Raw genomic sequence first — 21,541 nt, 5'->3', positions numbered from 1 at the left:
TTCAGGTCATAGAAGAGGTGTTTCAACCAGCATATGCTACAACAAATGGATTTCATTTTGGATAAAGGTATCACTCAAATTAATAAAAATATAATACTGTGATCTTTTCTATGTTCTCAAAAGGGAAGTGTAAAAAGGGAATGGGGATCAAAAACTTTATACAGTAAAAAAAAAAATTAAAAGTTGGTTTATTAATCCAGGTGCCCCCAGTGGCTTTGCAGCACTTTAACACTTGCAGGTATCGTGGCCAAAGGTACCTGATCACCACTTTGGCTACTGAGATTAGAGAACAGCTGGAATGAAATATATATGTTAGCTTTCAAAATAATCTTAAAATCCTCTCATAACAGCTTGATTTCAAGGTTTGTCCTCTCCAAGATGGCAGCAGACCAGCAACACTCAGCTGCCAGTTGGCTGGACCAGCAGTCCTCTCTGAAGATCTCTGTTCTGCCAGAGGAGAGATTCTTGTTCCCCTGGCCTCTGCTTCAAAGACAATCCCTGCGGCACATTCCTTTGCATGCAGGTGCATCTGCAGAGCTGAAGCTCTGCCGAGTAAAAAGTAATTCTAAGGGTCGCTCACACAGCACGGAAAGGTTTTTTTCCTACATGCTTTAACCTGGATTGCCTCAAAAAATCTCTGCTAACAAGTCAATTTCTCAAGTAGGCATTACTGCTGGCTTTTAACAGAAGCAAAATCTTTGGAGGGTTTTTGCACTTTAAAGCTGGGGATAAGGAATCATTCTCTCCAACGCTTTCTTGTTGAAATCAATCTAATGTTAGAATGCTTGAAAGCTTATTTCATGGTCAGTCAAGTTATATCTCACTTAAGAGGATTTCTAACAATTTTAAATTTATAACTAAATTTCACAATAACCACAGTAGAGATTTAAAATAGTTTATTTGTACAACTTAAAAATGAGTGACTAGGGGGAGCTGGCTGGGAACAAGCATCTCTTGCCAGTATAACATCATGGAGAGCACCACAGCCAGCTCTCTTCAGGCACCAGAGTTCACGTCTACAGTAAATGGGTTTGCAGCAGTTACAGCACTTCTGCTTAAGGACTAGACACCAACATCACAAGTTTAAGGACAGGGAAAAAAAGTCTGCTTAGTCATATTTGACAGTACTGTGTTACTGGTCATCCCGATGAGAAGGTCATTTTTAATTTAAGCCCCAAATCATTTAGCAACCACCCAAAAGCAGATTTCTATTAGTGTTTAGTTTTGAAGAATTTAAAATACATAGCATTTATTTCAACAGCTAAGTTTCACATGGTGTCAAGTCATAATTTGGGATGAGTAACTAACTTGTTTCGGTTGGCAGCAGTCCGTTTGTGGACTTAATCAATTCATACGAAGCCCATTTACAGGTGATTCATTCAGATACAACGTATGGAGACAGGGCCACAGCTCAAACCAAGACCCAGCCCCTCACTGGACCTCACTGGCTCAGCAGGTGCTCACAGGTGGCAACTCGGCCTGTTTCTTCGTCCTTAAATCGCACCGAAATAATCGCTCCTTCCAGCAGAGGAACATGACTCATCCAACATGACAGCCCTCCGGGAGGTATGAGGTCAAAGGGGCATGACAGCTTTGTAAATTACTTTATCTGTTCAGACATCCCCTATTTGGGCTCTGTATTTAACACTGTAACACAGTCATTCAGCAACTTCAAAGACCAAAACCTGCTCATCCTATCAAAATCATTAGACATAACATTTAGTTTAACACAAACCAGGTATTAAAAGTTGTAAAAAGTGTCAGAATACATCAAAGACAAATAGACAAAACCAAACATTGTACATGATTAAAAATATTTCCCTGCAGAGCTGTGCTGCTGGCAGTGTTTAGCAGAAAGCCTGTGGCTGCTCCCAGCGGGAAGCCGACAGAAAGCGGTCACTTCAGTCTGGCCCTGAGACTGCCTGGATGGCCAGAGACGGGACAGTGACACGAGCACGCCAACGACAAGCTGTGCAGTCTGTCACTGGGGTGGAGCTCCGTCTCTCCACATGTTCAACTACAACCTCATGCTTCCGAGAAGCTCTGAGTGGATTTTGTATGGCAACTTCAAAAGCTATTCTTTCCTGCTCTGAAGTTCAAAATCAAACCCTTTCTGGTAAGGAAACCCTGGGAGGTTCTGAATTTAAGAAAAAAATCCAACTGACCAAGGGGCTTTCTAAACAATTCAATCTAAAATCTCAGGCAAACATTAAATTTCACTGAAATGTTTATTTCAGTGAAAATTGTTTACCTATTTTGCTGACACTAGTGCAATATGCTGGTATGGTCTTTTGTTTTCTGGTTTAAGAATTGCAATTTCAAGTTAGAGGACAGGTGTCCAGGGTCCAGACTGAAGGCAGAAGCATACTGGTTATCACAAAAAAAAATACAGATGAAATATACTTTCCATACCAGTGCTTACACATTTATTTAAATAATAAAAAACAATTCAAGTTCATGTGTGTTTAAAAAGCATGCAGTATAGTAAATTATATTACAGCTTCTGTACCGGGACTGGAGTCTGAAGAACACTGATAACTGTCCGGCCCAACCTACTTCCTTCACACAGGTGATATTTTAGACTTCTTTAGTCTTTATTAAAACTTTGTTTCAGCTCACGACTCACTGAAATCATCAGAGGCTCTCACATAGGCAGGACATGGTGGAAGGGTCTGTCTTTCATTTATTTTCACAATAATTTTACCGTCATAAATAAAGCAGTAAAGCTGTTAAAAGCCCTTGATGTGTGACGTGAAAGAGATCACAGCTGGGCCATTTCACTCAGGCCCGAGTGCAGTCAGTAAAGATCCCCTAGCTTAGACAGTGGCGTTAGGATGTGGGACAATCACTTAGATCCCTTCCATCACTTTGACCTGAATGACCTATAACGGCACAAACGACACGAGCCCAGTTAAAGGGCTGGTACAGTCCTGTGCCACCAGAAACCAGTCCTGCTGCTAAAGTGATAGAAGTGGTGTGATCCCGAGCCGCTCTGGTTAGACTGAAGACGGCGTGGGAAATCCTCAGGGATGGACATCGGGAATTGCGGGGCTTGTAAATCACAGAATCTAAAGTTCAGGCCAAGTGCTGGAACCATCCAACATCCAATATACCACCAACAGCCCGTGTAGGGATACAATGAGCACAATGTGGGGTTTAACCATCACCCTTTTACTCTTCATCAGCTTGTGAAAAGTGCATTTCATTGATTTTACCACTAAGTTAAAACAAATACAATGGCTAGTTGTTGGACCTGCTAGATGCAATACAATATCACATGAGCACTAGATCTGCTCAGGCTATTCCTGAATTATAATAAACGCCGAGTGCCACTACTTGGGAAAATTCTGGATAGCAATCTTTATTTTGGTAATGAAATGCTCCTGTACTTCTGAACTGTCTAAGAAAAACAGAATAAACCCGATCTTGGCCAAACCCCCAGGGCATTTGTTTAACACCATGAAGATTGGAAAAGCCAGACTCAGCCGGCCACAGCAGATGAAAGTATAGACCTTATGGTTCAGTCAATAAGCAACAGAGCTGACAGGCAGGCCTTGCACAAGGGGCTTCACAAGGGCCGACAGCAGTACGTTTGAGGTGCAGAGGGATGAGCCGGGTCCCGGGAAGGCAGAGCGTCTGTGTCCTGCAGTTAGAAGTCGGTGTAGCCACGGCAGGCCAGCTCGTACCTGCGCAGGTGATTGAAGAGTGACTGGACGTAGGTGAAGACACACTTAGAGTCCGGCCTCCTGCCCATGATCATCATGTCCTCCACCTCCAGCAGGGGCATACAGTGAGCGAAGCTCCTGCAGGGCACAGAGTGGGCAGGACAGCCCCGTCGGGAGACGGAGAGAGACAGAAAGTGCAGTTAATGAGGGGAAGAAGATGCTCTCCTGCCTGGGGCAGTTGTACCTGCACCACAGCCTCTCGCGCAGAAGAGACTCACGGATTTTAGAAGTTTCAGACAAACAGCACAGTGAGATAAATAAAAGAGAACCCCTCCCTATTATAGTTGTAGCACAGGTTTCTCAATTAAGGTTCAAAATAAATCTTATCTTATAACGGGATTTGTATATATTGCTTGGGCCTTTCCTCTGTATTTTTCTTATATGCTATAGATGTTATTTTCTAGTTTGACTTTCCAGAATCTAAAAGTTTGTCTAAAAGTTTTTTACATAATTATTTCAAACAACTCACTACTTTAGCACACACAGGTAGTCAGAAATTTGGATTAGCATCACATCGAAAAAGACAGCAGTCTGATTAATGTACCTGCAGGATAGAGTTTTATTAAGTGGAGGAGAATATGAAAGGAGACACACTGAGCTCCTAGAAAGGTGTAAGTGAAAAGTGTCACTAGCTAAACATGACAACTTCTTGCACAATCCAGTTTTTCACATCTTCCCAGTACAGTACTGCATCATGACCAAGGCAAAGTCTAGCTGCTCTCTGGCCACCTCAGATTTTCAGATCAGTGATCCATGAGCACTGAAGTGTTCAGGCCTCGTGAGTCATTAAACTGGCACTGTGTATTTAAGAGCAGAGCTAGAGGATAAAAACCATAATTAAACTCAGTATGTAGGTCTCCCTATCTCCCCAAGCTAAGTCCTGTCAATACATAGTCTGACCACTGGAGGGAGACATAGTACAGGAGGATACAACAGTCACTGCTAATGAAGGAGAATTTTTATTGGGACATCCCAAGCTCCAAATAAGGTATAATAAAGAACATGGATATAACTAAAATATGTTTTACTATTACCATATATTTCTTCTTGGCTCAGAAGTTAAGACACAGGTGTCCAGTTAAGATTAACTACACATTAACAGCACATAGGACCTTGATGGACTCTGCTTTGTTTGAATATCTGAAACTCTTTTCTTTGAAAATTATCCAATGTGTTGATATGACACATGACAGTTTCTTCTTAATAAAGAAGTATAGGTTTGAATTTTAATGCAACAGAGTACAAGAGTACAACAAAAGAGGTGATGGAGTGTGAGCTGTGCTATCCCACATGTTGGATCAGAGCTTAGGAATTTGACAGCTTAGTCAGACGTTCAAAGGTGGAGGTACTGAAAACTGTTCTCCAAGGGTTAGCTGGGCTGCACTGTGCAGCAGTAATGATGATACAATATGCCCCTCATTGGAAATGAAGAGCGCAGTGCAGGGATTTGAATGCATCTCAGTACAGCTTCACATCAAACTGTACAGATGAGAAAATAAGCTTCCTAGCTACTTACCACTTCATAAAGAAAAACTGTTCCTGGTTAAAAGTACACAACTCCTTATAAAGACCTGATCTTCACATTTAAAGACTAATCACTGCTCTCCCTGCTGGAATCCCAGCTCTTAAAAAGGCAATGTTTACACATCTCTCGCAGGGAAACAGTTCTGGTGGACCGGGGCCAGCAGCCAGATGAGCACAGCTGAGTTCTATCCAAAAAGCTTTGCACTAATTACAGAACAAACAGAGCCTGTCACTGCGACTCTGAGCATCCGAGCACAGCTCCGCCCCTGAGTAGATATGCATATAGTAGATGATTGTTGTCCGAGTTTCAGGTAAGCTATGAATTGTAGCTGGATACACAGGGTCTACCCTCTTGTTTCTCTCTAACCAACTCTGCCTAGAGAAGCACTAAGAACCTTATCCAGATCCTTATCCTGTGTGTGCATTTTCCGATATGGACAAAACAGAAGGATCTATTCAAATATACAATTCTTCATGGTTTACCTCGCCTGTTATGAGAAGTGTTGAAGCACAACATGAGCAAAAATCTTTGAAACTAACCCAGTAGGCTAAAAAAACCTTAACCTAAAAGAGATAACTGCTCTGACAGGGCAAACAATGTAATTAAATTGTCGCTAAATCCCATTAAAGTGACAAGTTATAGCAGAAAACGAATACACTGGAGCCAAACTCAACCATGGACCACAAAGCTTCATTATTGCCAGTGTCGCACACTGGACAGAAGTGTCCCATTGACAGTCTTACATTCGAGTCTAAACCAACTTCGCTGTGACACTTTTTCAGTGGTTTCTACTTCGCTTTCTTCCAATATAATGTTGTCTAGATATTGACCAAATATTTAAAACAAGGCTCCAATAAGACCTAAATAACAGGCATACAGTAACTGAGACACCTTAATTCAAGGTGAAAACCCCAGTCTAGTCGAGATGAAAACAACAATAAAGTCAGCTTGAGTCCTGAGCTGAAATAAACACCCGAAGAGCTCGTGGCTCTGAGGGGAGCAGGCCACAGCTGCTGTGTCCGACGCCGACGGGACAGAGCCCTACCTGACCGCCTTGCATCTTGAAGCTGTGGACAAGAACAGTTAGCGCTCCCCTTTCGCAGGGGACGTCCTGGCTGGACCACCCCACACCACCCCCACAACCACCACCAGCCGCGTGTCACCCCTGTGGTATCCCGCTCTCACCATTCGTTTGGGGGGGACGCAACTCTAGGAGGAGTTTTTGGTTTTAACAAGCCCTTTCTGGACGAGGCCTCTGTAGAACTCCTGGACGTACGTGTACACGCACTTCCAATCCGGCTCGCGCATCCGAACCATGTCCTCCACGTCCAGGAGCTGCGGACAGTCGGCCAGCTTCCTGCAGCCCGGCCGAGGAGCAGGGAGCAAGAGGAGAGTCACAGGGAAGACAGAGAGAGGACAGGAAGAGGAAGAAGGCAGAGGTGACGAGTGGTCAGGACAGCGGGAACGAAGGGAGGGGGGAGGGAGAGAAACAGAAAGGGACGAACAGGAGGGCGGTGAGCAGCCAACAGAGAGGTGAAAGAGAGGAGAGACACAAAAAACAAAAACATTACATTCTCTCAGAGACATATCCATGAGTCATCATGCATCATGAACGATTCTGACATGTCAAATGGAACGGCAGGGCGTGTCCATTCGTGGTGTGCACCGAGACAGGAGACTGGACAAGAGCTGGACAGAGGACACGAGCAGCAGCGCCACCCGCGCGGTCTCACGCCGGACCGCCCTTCGCTCTGTTTGGGCTCCATGAGTGGTGTAAAAATAAAGGCAACAGACACGAAGACAGGGCTGCTCGGGCAGCGTGGGAGCAGCCGACGCACACGTCTCAGAAGCGTGGGGACAGGGGGTGAGAGGGACGGAGGAGGGACGACTCTTGTGATTTGCCTCTGACAGGGAGGTTTCTGATGAATCTTTTTTCATTTTTTTCTTTTTTCTACACTGAATTTGTTTTATGTCCTGGCTCACAGCAATGATTCCTGTACTGCACAGCGAGCATGAAGGGCAGACAGGCTCCTCTGACCCGACCAGGCAGCAGAACCGTTCATCCTGATACTCTAGAATACTTTAAATCAAGACGCAGCACATGCCTCCCTGACATCACTGCAAGTCTGCTGGTTCCAGTATAGTCTCAGGAGTCTGCTCACTTCAACACCACCCCAGTGCAATCATGCAGACACTCGGACTTTCCTAGAGATGGAACAGAGCCCAGTTTGCTGGAGAAAGTTTCAAGACCACAGGATGGGGAACCTGCGAGAGCAGCTTCCTCAACATGAAGCCATGGACATCACAACTCCTTAATATCACAGAAATAAAATTTAGATACAAATTCAGTATAATGAATTTCTTCAACAAAGTCCATGCAGACTGCTATCCGACCCCTTACTACGACATCTCGTATAGAATAATTTTACCAAACCGTGAAAATGCAAAGTTAGTTCAGTCTCCTTCAGAGGAGTTGTGGGAGTCTGGAACAAGCTACCCAGCCATGCCTTTAAGAAACAGCTGGAGGAGATCCTCTGATCAATTAACTATAAATATCAAACTGGCTACAGGCGGTGAATGGCCTGCTCTCATTTGGAACTGTTTGGATATCATGTCTTCTCACCCCTCGACACTTCAGCTCAAAGCTGTGGCTGGTCATCACCTGGAGATCTGTAGACTGAGCACAAATGTCTGGATGTTGACATGTCCAAACACAACCTTTAGCCTAAATTCCAATTTAGAGAGTAAAGTCTAATGCTTGTGTGTAAAAATCTAATATGATAATCACCCTAAGTGGTAACTACCAATGGGGCTTTAGGAAGCATTATTCAATACATGATGTCAGGGTCATCAGAGTCTGTGAGAGGACAATCCTGCAAGAGGCAACAGGTTCACATGCAGTACGGATGCGTGGTGCTCAGGTCATCTATCTCAGTGAAACACTTCAGCAGGTGACGTCGAAGCAGAGGTCAGAGGTCAGGCCATGCTAGCTGCACACAGACCACCCAGGCAACAAACCCTCTACCTGCCATCCCAGAACAGGATGTTGGGCATAGTGACAATCTCTCTTCATTGTTTCATTAACAGTGAGTCCAAATATATTTCATTGGGAAAACTCTGGTACCAAAGTTCAGAAAACACTGGGCAATATTTAAGATGTACACTCTTTCATCAAATGCCGGGGAGATATCAGCAAAAGCAGAACTAAATGACGAGTCTTAGCATTTTTAAAAGTAATTAGCTTTAAGCTATGAAATACTGCAGAGCTAGAGAAGATGACATATGTTTGCAGTAAGCATGCATTAAGGTATGATTGCAACAATAGCTGTTAGGGTACTGAAAGCAGCCTCCCTCTATCGTGACTTCAGCCATCTGAGAACACTACAGTCATGTCTCATCTGCTTGGTGTGGAGAACTGACATTTCCAAATGTTTCCACAGCTCTTTATTTTTCATTTTATCCCAATTTTTAAACAAAGGAATGAATTAACATAAATACTTTCAAGCCTAGAGCAAGAGAAGAAGTTGAGCTTGGAACAGATTCAAAATATGGCCATTAATATAAGGAGTTCTTCTATTCAAATTCAAGTTGAAGTGAATCATTTCTGTGTTGGGCACAAATGGGTCCACGACGGGGTCAGACAGGGGAGTGGGAGTGTAATCCTCTCCAGAGCTTGGGACCGGGGTGGAAGCGGAGCAGTAGAATGGGTTTGCTGCAGCTGGGAGGGAAGAAGGATTCCGATTCTCAGCTCACGAGAGAGGAAAGCTTGAGGACAGGACGAGGGAGAGAAGGAGGAGACAGAGGAGGGGGAGAGAGACGAGGTGCGGAGACCAGAAAGGAGCCCTGAGCTCATTCCAACCTCCACACCAGACCGAGCAGGAGGAGATGGCAGGGGGACAGAGCACACGGCTCTCCGATTAGTGACCTTGCCAACCATCTGAAGGATTAATCTCACAAACGGGCATTTTTAGTACGGGACTTGGGAGGTACACAGCACATTACAAGGGAGGAGTTCACCAAAGCAGCTCTGCAGATAAAAAGGGAGATGGGGGTTAGATTGAGGGTTGTAGCAAAGTCAATGGAGTGCACAGCTCTCACACAGGCAGGACATCTTATAGCAGTACTCGTAATAGCACTTTTCCTACAGGACATCCATTTAGGCCTATCTCTGGGATGCTGGAAGGGCAGCTGTAGGCTTATGTTGTGCAGGGTGTACATGAAATGCAAACCCTCAATGTCCAATTAGCATATACTCCCTGGGCTAGGGGCTTTGACACCTTGCTGCACAGCAGGGGTAGGTTTGAGTCCCTCTTTTGATTAATTTTATTTCTTCTTCCCCATCAGATCCAATTTTGAAACAATTTTGTCTTTCAAAAAGGAGGAGAGGGGTCAGAGACCAAGCAATGAAGGGAACAATGCCAACATGACATGGAGCTGAAGGAGTAAAACACAGGTGAAATTCAGGAGCTCCATTCTCAGAAATACAGCTGGGATTTTTCTTTCTCAACAGACACACCTGAGAAGCAGACGGTTGTAGTACCCGCCCCTGCAGGAGGAGAAAGATGGAAAACCTTCTCAAGTTGCCACCCCACTGCCTTCCTCTATAGACTTTTACCATTGTGCTCAGAAGGAAAGGAAAACTGATGCCATCTTGAGGGGCAAAACTAAGGCTCAGCTTCACCCCTCTTTGAAGAATCCTTAAACCCACATGGAATGTTCTCATCTTAGATCAAAGACTGGACTTGCGATAGGATACACATTTTGTCCAAAAAGCATGTAAGAACAGTGGCAGCAGTAGCAGCAGCCATCACCTGGTAAACAAGGTGTTAGAAATGAAGAAGAAAACAGGCATTCTGTGATCTGGTCCGTACACTGTATTTTTGGATTAAAATATTAGGACAATTGTGTCAAAATTCACACATCAGAATTAAACGGTGCAATCTGCTCAGAACTGTTTTGCTGCTTCTTCTTTGTTTGACACTACAAGGAAAAGGCTGCATGAATGAGCCACAGCATCTACACAAACAAACTAGCGGGAGGCTGGCGTCCACAAGGGCGGTCTCCAGTTCCTCCAATATGTTGAACACCGGACAGAAATGCTGGAAGCAGACAGCTCTGTGGACACCTTATTACTCTTTGTTACTACAGACCAAAGTTTAAAAAACAGAGTAGCTGCTGTTGTACAATTAATTATCAAAATGAAGAAAACTTGAAAAGCTTTCCTAAAACGATGTCGATCTCTTAGCACTGCTGTAAAAAGTCACACCTCCGAGTACATGAAGAGATTCCTTACATCTCTGGAAACCTTAATGAGAAAGGATTAAACACAACTAGGCCAGACTCTTCCAGTCACATCACAAATGTTAACTTCAAGTTCATCATTACAGTGTAAGTGAACTGGAACAATTTCAGCATTTGTTTTCATTCACTTCTGCATTTTTATCACTCCAAACTATAACCCCGGAAATTCCAACACGTTAAACTCTTACAGCTCCTCTCTTTGTCACTTTAGCTCTCACCCCGACCCACAGGGGGCAGCGCAGGCAATCTGTACTCACTCTGCTGAGCTGAAGGCCACCTCAAAGTTGTGCCGCCGGTTCTGGGGGTTGAGGGAGGAGTATTCGAAAGCATCGGGGAAGAAGTTGTGCACCAGAGCACAGAACGCCATTCCGTCACTCCAGCTGGACGAGAAGTTCTGGATGTCGACGTGCTGGGAGTGAGACAGGTCACGCTCACCATGGGAGACCGCAAAAACTAGACCGATCCACGTCAAGGGGAGACTCTGCCGCCTCTCATCTTTAACCTTTCTTACTGGTTATTCGGAGCACATTCATTGGATCTTTAGTAAGATAATTCCTTTAGAATTATATCATTTCACACGTTTAAAGATGTATTAAAGACTCAGGAAAAACCAAGAAATCCTCTTTTTTTAAAACCCAGAGATAAGAGCAGTGGAGGTTGCTAGCAGGGAGATACCCGCACAGAGGAGCACGCGAGCCTAGTGTCACCTGGCGGGCTGCAGGCCATCAGGAAGCAGCGACACTGACCTCATAGCCACGGGTCTTGGCACGGCACCAGTCCAGCAGCATCTGTTTGATCGAGTTGGCGTTGGGGACCCCAAAACTGGACGACCGCTGCATCTTCACCACCCGGGACACCGCGGGATTGGCTGGTCTAGTTCGAAGAAAGTCACGTGGTCACAACTCCGTCCCGCAGCCACGTCCAGCCGCAGCTCCTTTCCTTTTTACATACGGATGTTCCTTCTCTACTCAATGGCTGACATCGCGAGCCAATGGTATTTATAATCAATACTGAAGGCTATACTCGAAACCACACTCACAGGTGGAATCCTGCCTCTGCCCCTTTTAAAATACTGTCTTCTGCAATTACAGTCTATTACTCAGTCAGAGGGGATTTATCATCATGAGTTACTAACTGCAAAAGCTCCTGTCCCCCCACTGGGAGGACCCACTCATCTACTGCACAGCTGCAAACACTGCTGCGCCTGCAGGAGCAAAGAGATTCACAGGAGTCGAGGGCCCACAGCTCAATGGACCCTGAGTGACTTGAATTAACCACCATACCCATTTGGAAGACCCGGCACAGTGAGGTGACCTGAGTTTAAAACAATATCTGCACCACGGGACTCAATCCACCCTCCCACCGAGAGCCTTTACTGCTTCAGAAGCTCAGCATTGACTCGTGGTTGAGGCCTTCAGCCGGCTACAGAAGGCAAATCTTTAATACCAGGTGGAAAAGCCAAGGGAAGAAACCGTCCATGTTGCTGAAGCAGATTTACAGAGCTCAAAGATTCAGAGGGCAGCTTGAGGAGACCCACGTCCAGCAGGTGCTGCTCTTGCCCTTCTTGCTTCAGGGCTGGGAAACCTCCGTAACGAGCAGGGTGGCCAGAGAAGGGCGCTATATGAAAGGCATGGATCTGAAACGGACTGTGAAGCTCCAGCAGCTCCGTCTCCCTTTACTCTCTCAGAATTGCCGCTAAGGGACAGATCATCTCTACATGAAGAGTCCCGAGGAACAGCCCAGCAAGATTCTTGGATACTAAGTAGTCAAATGGGCAGCCTGGCTCGGAGTCGTGACCCGCGGGGACACATTTAAAGCTCACAGTGCAGCCAGCCAGCCTCCCACTGGTCCCTGCTTCCCTCACCCCGCGCTCTCCTTCTCCAGCTTCTCGATCATGGCCTTCCTGGCCTGCGCGGCGGAGGTCTTGGGCAGGGTCTGGGCTCGCATCACCTCCTTGCGCCGCTCCGCCTGCTTCCTCTCCAGAGCCGCCAGCCCCCCGCCGCGGGGCGAGGAGTCGTCCTCGCGGTCGAAAACACTGGGGAGAGCGGGAACAGAGCCAGATTACATCCTTCTCCATCTCCAGATCGCTCCGAGCGCTCCCCGGTCACTGCAGCCGAAACCGTGCTTCAGATTCACCACTGGAATCTTACCTGCCCACTTTCTTGGTTGTGCTGGAGGAGTAGCTGTAGGATTTGGTCTGAACTGTGGTTCCTCCTGGAGGGACAGAGAGGCTGTTACCATCACCTACATCATACCAGCACACGGTCCTCAACAGGGACGATTCTGCAAGCTCTTCTTGTTAAGATATCTTCTACCATTTTATAGAGACCTCAAATAAAGGATGAATATGTAAACTAGGCAGGTTTGCAGATTATACCAAAACAGGGGTACATTCCCAATGTGTATTTCAGCTGCTTGCTTTGCGCCTCCCCAAACGCCTCACTTGAAGTAACTACTCACTGTCTGATCTCTGGATGTAACTGGCCTCCACTGTGGTGCTGTGGGATGACCTGCTGCCATTATCTACAGAAAGAGACAGAAAGGGCCCATTAGCACAGCAGAGACCGAGGAGTGTGTGCCATCAGGCTCTGAGGAGGCATGGCCACTCACACTACAGAGTGGACACCTTGCGTCCAAAACAATGGAACTTTGCCTCCAAAACCGTTTATCCGTTACCCAACCATTTAAGGCAGTTACTACAAAGGAGTGTCAAAAGGAAATGAAAAGTCGTTGTTTGAGGAACAGTAAAGGTTCATTCCAGGCTGCAGCCTGAAAGAGGCTCCACTGGCATGGCACGAACCTCTACCTCCCCCTCTTAATTAGCCCACGTTGCCCATCGCCAGTGACTGTCAGGACAACTGAGCAGCAAGGACAGGACACAGGACACAGGACACAGGACACAGGACACAGGACACAGGACACAGGACACAGGACACAGGACACAGGACACAGGACACAGGACACAGGACACAGGACACAGGACACAGGACACAGGACACAGGACACAGGACACAGGACACAGGACACAGGACACAGGACACAGGCTCGAGCCGGGCAGCAGCACGGCGGTCACTGCTCACAGCTAAGAACAGCTGCAGTGTTGTGTGTTACATGGATGCAAGTGATCAGCAGAAAACAGATCTCGGTGTCCTATTTGATACCCAGTGAGACAGGTAAGCGTTACTGAAGAGCAAACCAAGCGCTAGACCTGGCGGCTCAACACCGTCGCAGAGGGGGCAGGGAGGCTCATGGCCGCCGTGGGGGATGAGCAGAGTGCAGGCCAGGGGATTACCAGAGTGGGAGAAGCGGTCAGTTTTGGTGAGAGCGCTGACAGTAGAGCCGTCGGACGATTTCTCCGTCTTCTTGAGCACCAGCTCCCCAGAGCTCGTCGGCTTGGGCTTCTTCTCCTCTTGCTTCCTCTGCAGCTCCTGGAGCCGCAGGTCTCGCTCCTTCTCCCGCTGGTCTGGAGGAGAAAGGGAGCCGAGAGCGTACGAGTGAGCGCCCCCTGATGGCCACCACGCTGAAGAGCGCTCCACCCATCCCTGACCAGACAGCTACTTATCCTGACGGGCATGTGACGAACCAGACCCCACCACACTGCCAGCACTGCTGCAGGCAGCTCTTACAGTTTCAGAGAAATCATCCAAACTATAAGGCAGAAAAAGAACACTTCTATACTGAAGTTTGTATGGAACTTTTAAATGTAAAAAAACGATCAAAGTTTTCTAAAATAAGGTTTCAACAAAGGGAAACCTACATGACAGACACAGAGATGTCAAATGCAGTGAATCCACAAGCATGCAGATCAAACTGCAATCAAACAAGCACAGCGCACACAGCAGCTGGACAAGCAGGAACACACACACATATACACACACAGCTCCTGGCACAGGCAGCACAGCAAGGCTACAGAGCACTATGTCACAAAACACCCCACCCTCACACTGGCCACTCCATTTCAATAGCACTGATACAGAGTATCCAAATGCAGTTTGCTTTATTCTGTTTCAAACAGAACAGTAAAAGCTTAAAAAAAACAATACTGTCCTGGTTTGTGAAGAAGTATTATTCTTCCACAGCAACTGCAGGTGCAGGTACTCAGGTACAGCCTCTAAATCTTCCTTCGTACAGACAAACCTAAAGGTGTCCTGGTGACATCCCTCTATTCCATTCCATCAAAAATTAAGCTCCAAAATACGATTAAGCAAACGGTACTGGATATCAATAGCAAGAGGGAGATGAGTGAGTGTTGACACTACAAGATGTCTGCCCTCTCCAGCACAGGGCTCATCCTCAAACATTCCTCCCCAGTGACGAGGCCTCATCTCGAGCCAGGTACTTCACTCAAACTGCCCTAGTTCAATGCACAGCTGTGTAAAGGGTTACAAGTCTATGTCCCTTTGGATAAAAGAATCTGCCAAATTAATAATAACCTTAAAATCCACCCACCCCCAATGCTCACCGGCGTAACTCAAGTTTGTTTAAATTAACCTTTGGTACAGTCTGGGGTTTCTCTGAAGCTCCTGTGCAGCGACAGTATAAATAAAATAACCCCAAATCCCCACCTCACAATTAACTCATATACTGCCGAACATCATCTAAGAGGACCATATTCATGAAAGCAGTTTCTACCACAGCATATTCAAACAGGGAATTAAGAAGAAACATCTTAAGAGAAATCTGCGCCACTTTCCAAGTTCAGAGGACAAGAGTAGGTGTGCGGTAGTGGCACTGACTGCTCGATGAATACGGCCCACAGTGCCTCAGACTGGCAGCAACACAGAGCCACACAGCTCACGCTTCATACCTGGCTCCTCCTGGCCGAGTCCAAGCAGGACCTCTGCAGGTTGAGAGGGAGGTGAAAACAGAGGTAGAAAGATAAGTTGAGGAGAGAGAGAGGAAGGATGCCCAGGTCATGAGAGTGACACACTAGGACTCAGCCATGGGGAATTGGAGCTGCAGACATCAGGGGAGCACAGAAGTAATCAAGGGGCTGCATGGAGAATGGCACAGGGCTTGCAGGGAGACTAAGACAGATGATGGAGAAGACGTTATTCTATTATGAACACGCTGGAAGTCCCTCATTATAGCAGCCATAACCTCTGGCAACAAGGAAATTGTTTCTGTGAAAGCTAATGAGCTAAACCCACTTCAATGAAGAATCATTTACACCAGCTGAAAATTGTTTCACCCACAATCTTCACTGGTAATTGTTTTCCTGAGAATAAGTCTCCACATACGCTTGCAATCCAATAGAGGAAAGCATCTGAAAAAGAGGGAAATCCACTAATCTCCAAAAAGCACACCTTTCCTTTCGAAATAAGCAAAGCAGAAACCGACTCCCTGGGCCGCAGTCGCCCGGCGGGAGGGCGGCGCGCTTGTGTGCAGCTCACGACTCGCCTCTTTTCTTCTTGCGCAGCTCCCTCATCGCCGCCCTGATCAGCTTCCGCTCCTCGAAGTCCGTTGCCTCGTCCAGCTGTCAGAAGACAGTAGAGATGTCACCAGCAGCTCAGGGAATGGCAGCAGTCCAGTCCCCAGTCCCTCTCCTCCCAGTCCTTTGGCCTTCGTGCATTTAACCAAATTTAATTCTAAATAAAATCTCCTCAAAGAAACCGGAACCTCCTGGTGTTTTACAGCTCTGTGCTGTCTGCTCCACTTACATCAGCGGTGCACCGGACACAGAACATATCCATTCCTCTCTTTCCTCTTTCACCCATCAAGACTTCTAACAGTCTCCTCTGGACACAAGCAAACCCCATTTAGCTTGTTCAAATGAAAATAAAAGAAACAACATTTCAGAACTGGCATCTATCTCCGTTCTGATTCTCAGGGAATCAGAGTCTCCGTGTCTTTACAGCACGGTGACACTGCTCACTGCTCGCTGCTCGCTGGCTCGGCCTCACACCAATCCCAGGGTTCCTTGAGCATACCATCTTGTCCAGGACCACCTCGTCGTCCACAGCGGCCAGGTCCTCAGGGGTGAGTGTCCCCGGCTTGTCCGCCCCCTTCCCCCTGGGCTCCTCGGAGCCGTTGGGCACGGCGGTGGCCTCGCTGGGGGCCGCCTCCGAGGGCTGGAGGGCTGCAGGCGACTCCGTCTCCATCTGGTGGAGGAATTAGGAAGGAGAATGAAGAGCTCTACGCCTTTGCTATATTTGTCAGTGTGTATGTGTCTGTACAACCAGATTGGGCATATTTACAAGGGCTCTAAGCTGTGATGGAAATGAGAGTGATGAGAGACAGACCAGCACACACACGAGCTTTGAATATATACAAATCTTTCCACTTACATGTGACAGGCCGTGCTATTTTTGTACCCCTGCACAGCTTACGCCTCAGTGTTAAATCTCCCTTATAAAGGATATTGTGCTTGCGATTGTCCAGGAAGGCTCAGAGCTTACTGCACTCACCACTGATTCAGGAGAATCAACCTGTCACACCTCTCCTCGCAGACATGGCTTTATTCACACCTGACAGCAGAAATCAACACTAAGCACTGTCACCTGCTACCCTGAATTAGACCACCTGCCATCTCCTGTAGCGCCCTGGTCAGCACTCCCTCTCTCACATCCAGTGCTGGCCCAAAGGTAAGCTCGGAGGTCTCGCACGCCCAGGTTTCCAGATTGCGGATGGGTTAAATGCCTCAAGACGGCTTGCTGACATTTGGAGAAGAGTCATATGAGGCAGAACTGCACAGTTGTGTTCAACAGAAGATGCACAATGACTATGACCTGTACAGTGAAATGGACACGTGAATGTTCTAGGATTCAAAACGCTGGAGGCCATCAGTCCCCCACTCGCTGCCCTAGGATGAAGTAAAACAAAGTGTTTGGCTACAAGCAGATTTGCCCATTGGAAGTATCCCATTTCCCAGCCCTCGGTAAAGGAAGCCCCATGCCTTTAACTGCAAGTATTCCCAGTTGACTGATGAATACACTCAGAGTACTGTATTCAATGACACTGTGCAGATTCTGTAGACTCTAGCACATTCTCATGAATGCAATGTAAAGCTTCAGCTGCACGAGATTCTGGTGCTCATACAGGGCAGACAACAGGAGATACAGTACTTGCACCCAACGCAAGTGGATGCTAATGGCCAATTCCCTGCAAGCAGGCAGACTGAGCCAGGGCCAAGCACAGCGAGAGGCTGCTGACCGCAGTGGAACCCATGCGGTGTGCCAGCAATCTGACACCTAGTCAAACTGCTGTGAGAATAAGTACAAAATAATAAAGACATTTAAAGCACCTATTGTTTCTGAATTCCAGTTGATTATTGCTGATCAGAAAGGAGAGGTGCGCTTGTGGGGGCAGCACAGTGGCACAGTGGCCAGCTTCTCAGCTCTGGGGCCCTGGGTTCAGTTCCTGGGCTGCTGTCTGTGTGGAGCTTGTATGTTCTCCCTGCGTTTGTGTGGGTTTCCTCGGGCTGCTCCAGTTTCTACCCACAGTCTAAAGAACACACTGATAGATTAAATGACCTCTGTAATATGGGCCCTGGTGAGAGAGTGAACATGTCTGTGTCTGTGCCTCCTGAGATGGACTGGTGTCCCATCCATGGTGTACCCCGCCTTATATCTGCTGCTTGCTGGGATAGACTCCAGTCCCCACATGACCCTGTACTGGACAGAACGGTTAAAAAATGTATGAACAGATGGGCATGGTGGAGGGGATAGTTCACCCTTGTTCAACAAATTGCTGTACTTGAAAAGGTGTGATGAGAGAGAGGTTTGCCGAGTCTGACTTCAAGCAAAAGGCACCTAGGGCTTTGGACCAGGACCAGAAACGACAAGTGGTCTTAAAATTACAGTGGGGGAAAAAACATTTAAGTTGTACCGAGGAAGTTGAAAACGATGCATTCCATTACAATTTGTGAGAAAAGAAAGCCACACAAACTATCAATGGCCAAATCTACAGAGAACAACAAATTTGATAATCTTACACTTTCTGTCCTATTTATGTTATTTACATGGAATGAACATCTAAAAACACACCACACATTCTTCAGAGGTATCCAGTAGGTAGAAATATGGCCAAATGTTGTATTCGACATCTGGAGCAAAGACAAAGCTTAAAGAGCCTGTTGATATGGGAAACGGACTTCCCCAGATACCTCTTTTACCCCAGCGGGTAACAGTACAGCAGATGACAAGTTAAAAGCATATAATGAACAGCTTTTGTTGTGAAACCAAAAGACTGCTGACTTCTAGTTTCCTATGTAAGATGAAGGGGTATGAAACTGAAATGTGATGAACTTCCCTGGTTTTCCGGCAAAGAGCTCAAAGTAACTCTGTGCTTCGTGCACTGTGTGCTGTGGAAACCCACAATGAAGGTCTGGGGAAAAAGCCCATTTCTCCACAAGGGAAGACGGGAGTGGACTGGGTTTAGACAGGAGAGTGGAAACCAGTGCAGCAGTTTTAATAAGATACCTGGGCTACTGCGGGGGTCCCAGTCCTGGAGAGAGGAAAGAGGCAAGCGAAGGTAGCAGTGTGACCCGAGAGGCACCCAGGGGCCTCTTGTCTAGGCCCATTGCGGGCCAGAGCTGTGTGAGCTGCCAGCTGAGCCGCGGTCAGTCAGGCTAGTGAGTGCTGGACCACACTGCTTTAAACAAATCACCCAACCAAAGCAAGGAGCTTGTAAACACCTGTCAAGGGTTTGAGGAACCTTTTTAGGCAGAAATACATCTTGCAAAAAAAAAGAATACCGATTAGCTTGGACTTGGATCTTACCCAAATCCAACACTAAAGCAAACAGCTGAGAAAGTCGATTCCTTGCTTTTCAGTTTACAGTTCATCTGTCAGAGAATCAATTCAAGATGAGTGTTTGACTGTGTGGGGTTAGAGAACAAATCACCATAATGATTTAGAGTTGACGAGCACTTTATAAACTTTAGAGTTAAACAATTATGGATTAAATCAATACAATGGATGCATGAAAGCAGAGGTTGCATAACTGTCTATAACTCAAAGTCAATATAAAACACAGAACTGTACAGGCACACAGACAGCTCTCCAGACACAAGAGCCAATCTGCAGCAGAAATGTTGCTGCTTAGGCTTCAACCCCAGCACCATGTAGGGGCATATAGAAATACTAAACCAAAGGAGTTGATCTAACACTGCCATGCATCACATACTGTAGCACGCGCTGTGACCTAAATATGCAGGGCTCATGCTCTTTGATGTCGAGAGGCAGCCGCCTTCACCCGTATTCAACACGTTATCTAATGCTGGAATCTTCTTGTCCTTGACCTTCTGCCATGCAGTTCTCATTATGAGGACTCCTGGCAGTACCCCCTCAGTTTCGCGGCAACTTTTGTTTCAGAAAACACCTAGGCTTAGTAGCTGACCCTCGATTTTGCGCTTTCGTCTGCTCTTGGTGGCAGTATTGAGGCTTTTCATCACCCTGATGTCCTGCTCAGTTGCAAGTAATTACAATGATTCACTGTGACAAACAAGCCCTTTAATTGCAATTAAAAAAAACAGATGGTAACTTGGACTGAAGCAAAGCTGCAACTCTAATAAACCTTTAATTACCCTGCCTGGTAGCATTAAAGCCTACGTAAGATGGCCCCAACTGCAGGGTAAGTGTGAAGCCATGAAAGACAGACACTGGGTTGGAGGCAGCTACACAGAAGACTACCTACAACTAAAAGTTGGTTTGGAAAACAGACATACTGGCGACAGGAGAACAAGATGTTAAAACAGGTTAGTCAGAGACACATCGCTGCACTGAACATGCTTGTCAAACATTAAGAACATGTCCCCCAAATTTCAAAGACCTCTTCTGTCATTACTCAAAAACTATGGAGCCTTGCCTCTGTGGCAACAAGAGCTAAATGATCCCTCTTGAAAGTTAGCCTGATGTAACCGAATAAGAACTCCAAGGAAAATACAAACACACACAAGGCAGAAGCAGCGAGATGCCCGCCAATGAGCAGTGGTGTGGCTGCACCAGAGGAGCACTCTCCTTCCCTGCAGGCAGGCGAAGAGGTGGGTTTAAGAGCTCAGGAGTTTAATTAGAAAAGCTTCATCAGCCTCCACTGACCTACTTGTTCTCCAGGGGCAGGCTGGCCAGAGCTCAGAGGACTCTCCCCAAGATGACCTCTCAGGAGCAGCACCACCAAACCCAACCCCAGCTGCGCTACAGCACGACCTTGGACTCCTCGCCTCGGCGCTGGTCCAGTCCAGCAACCCAAGCCCCTCTCCAACAAAACAACCCAGAACAGCCTGGAACAAGGCCTGAGGGGCCAGCACTTACCTTAGAGCTCTAACCAGAAGGTGACCGACTTGTGTGAAGTGCACGGGGAGAAAGTGTACTGAAATATCAGATCGCTGACATTAACGGGCAGCTGTTAGACATTGCAAATGTTGTCATCAATGATGCAATTAACTTCATACCAGCTCAGAAATAGTTGAGAGGAAAGTGCAAAATCTCCTAAATCAGTTTGATAAGAAGTTAGCAATGGTAACTCCAAACAGCATAATGCCTGCTTCACTCTCGCCAAACCGTGAAATCATACTGAACAAAGTGATTTATATAAAAGATCAAAGCTATAAAAAAAATACGTAAGAAGTCAGAACTGGGGGACCATATTCCTGCCACAGAGAAGGGGTTTTACACTTTCACATTTTAGAACATGTGAAAAAACGTGCCCACAGCTGCTCCACAAAGACGGCTTCCCTAAGAGACCATTTAACGTGGTGGAATCTTGGAGGCTGGGAGCTCCACCAATGCACTTTTAGAAACCTGTCCTGAGAGTCATGGGGGGTGGTGGGTGTGTGTTTGCGTGGGTCAGAGAGAATGAGAGCACAGAAAACAAGGGGCAAGAATTCGTGATCTGGGAGGGAATGACAGAGAGGAATTTCTTACAAATGCGGGGGTTATCTGCAGTTCTACAAAGGGGGACTTCAGTGTGCTCAAAGCTTTTCCAGAGGAGAAACAGGCAAGTTTAAACCAGGCAATCAGAGGACCAAGCTAACCTGCTAAAAACACTGCTC

The 21,541-nt window shown here is 46.6% G+C and overlaps 1 protein-coding gene across 6 annotated transcripts in view; it reads right to left on the bottom strand.

The window, feature by feature from the left end:
- Positions 1-881: 881 nt before the first annotated feature.
- The window catches only part of smtnb (smoothelin b), an 83,931-nt gene continuing 63,271 nt past the window's right edge, over positions 882-21,541 (bottom strand). For 3 of the 6 annotated variants that reach the window (XM_069182008.1, XM_069182009.1, XM_015366095.2), the window contains 10 exons: positions 16,482-16,652; positions 15,952-16,027; positions 15,359-15,391; positions 13,844-14,014; positions 13,012-13,074; positions 12,702-12,765; positions 12,416-12,586; positions 11,298-11,424; positions 10,809-10,960; positions 882-3,803 (listed from right to left, as the gene is read on the bottom strand). In XM_069182008.1, the coding sequence (XP_069038109.1) occupies positions 3,650-3,803; positions 10,809-10,960; positions 11,298-11,424; positions 12,416-12,586; positions 12,702-12,765; positions 13,012-13,074; positions 13,844-14,014; positions 15,359-15,391; positions 15,952-16,027; positions 16,482-16,652 (1,182 nt within the window). In that variant the 3' untranslated portion in view covers positions 882-3,649. Of the gene's footprint in view, positions 3,804-6,435; positions 6,608-10,808; positions 10,961-11,297; positions 11,425-12,415; positions 12,587-12,701; positions 12,766-13,011; positions 13,075-13,843; positions 14,015-15,358; positions 15,392-15,951; positions 16,028-16,481; positions 16,653-21,541 lie in introns of all 6 variants that reach the window. The other 3 variants (XM_069182010.1, XM_069182012.1, XM_069182011.1) reach the window with 3 other exon arrangements.

The sequence above is a fragment of the Lepisosteus oculatus genome, chromosome 22 (assembly GCF_040954835.1).
Source record: "Lepisosteus oculatus isolate fLepOcu1 chromosome 22, fLepOcu1.hap2, whole genome shotgun sequence".
Lineage (NCBI taxonomy): Eukaryota > Metazoa > Chordata > Actinopteri > Semionotiformes > Lepisosteidae > Lepisosteus > Lepisosteus oculatus.
This window is presented reverse-complemented; position numbering and strand designations above follow the sequence as displayed.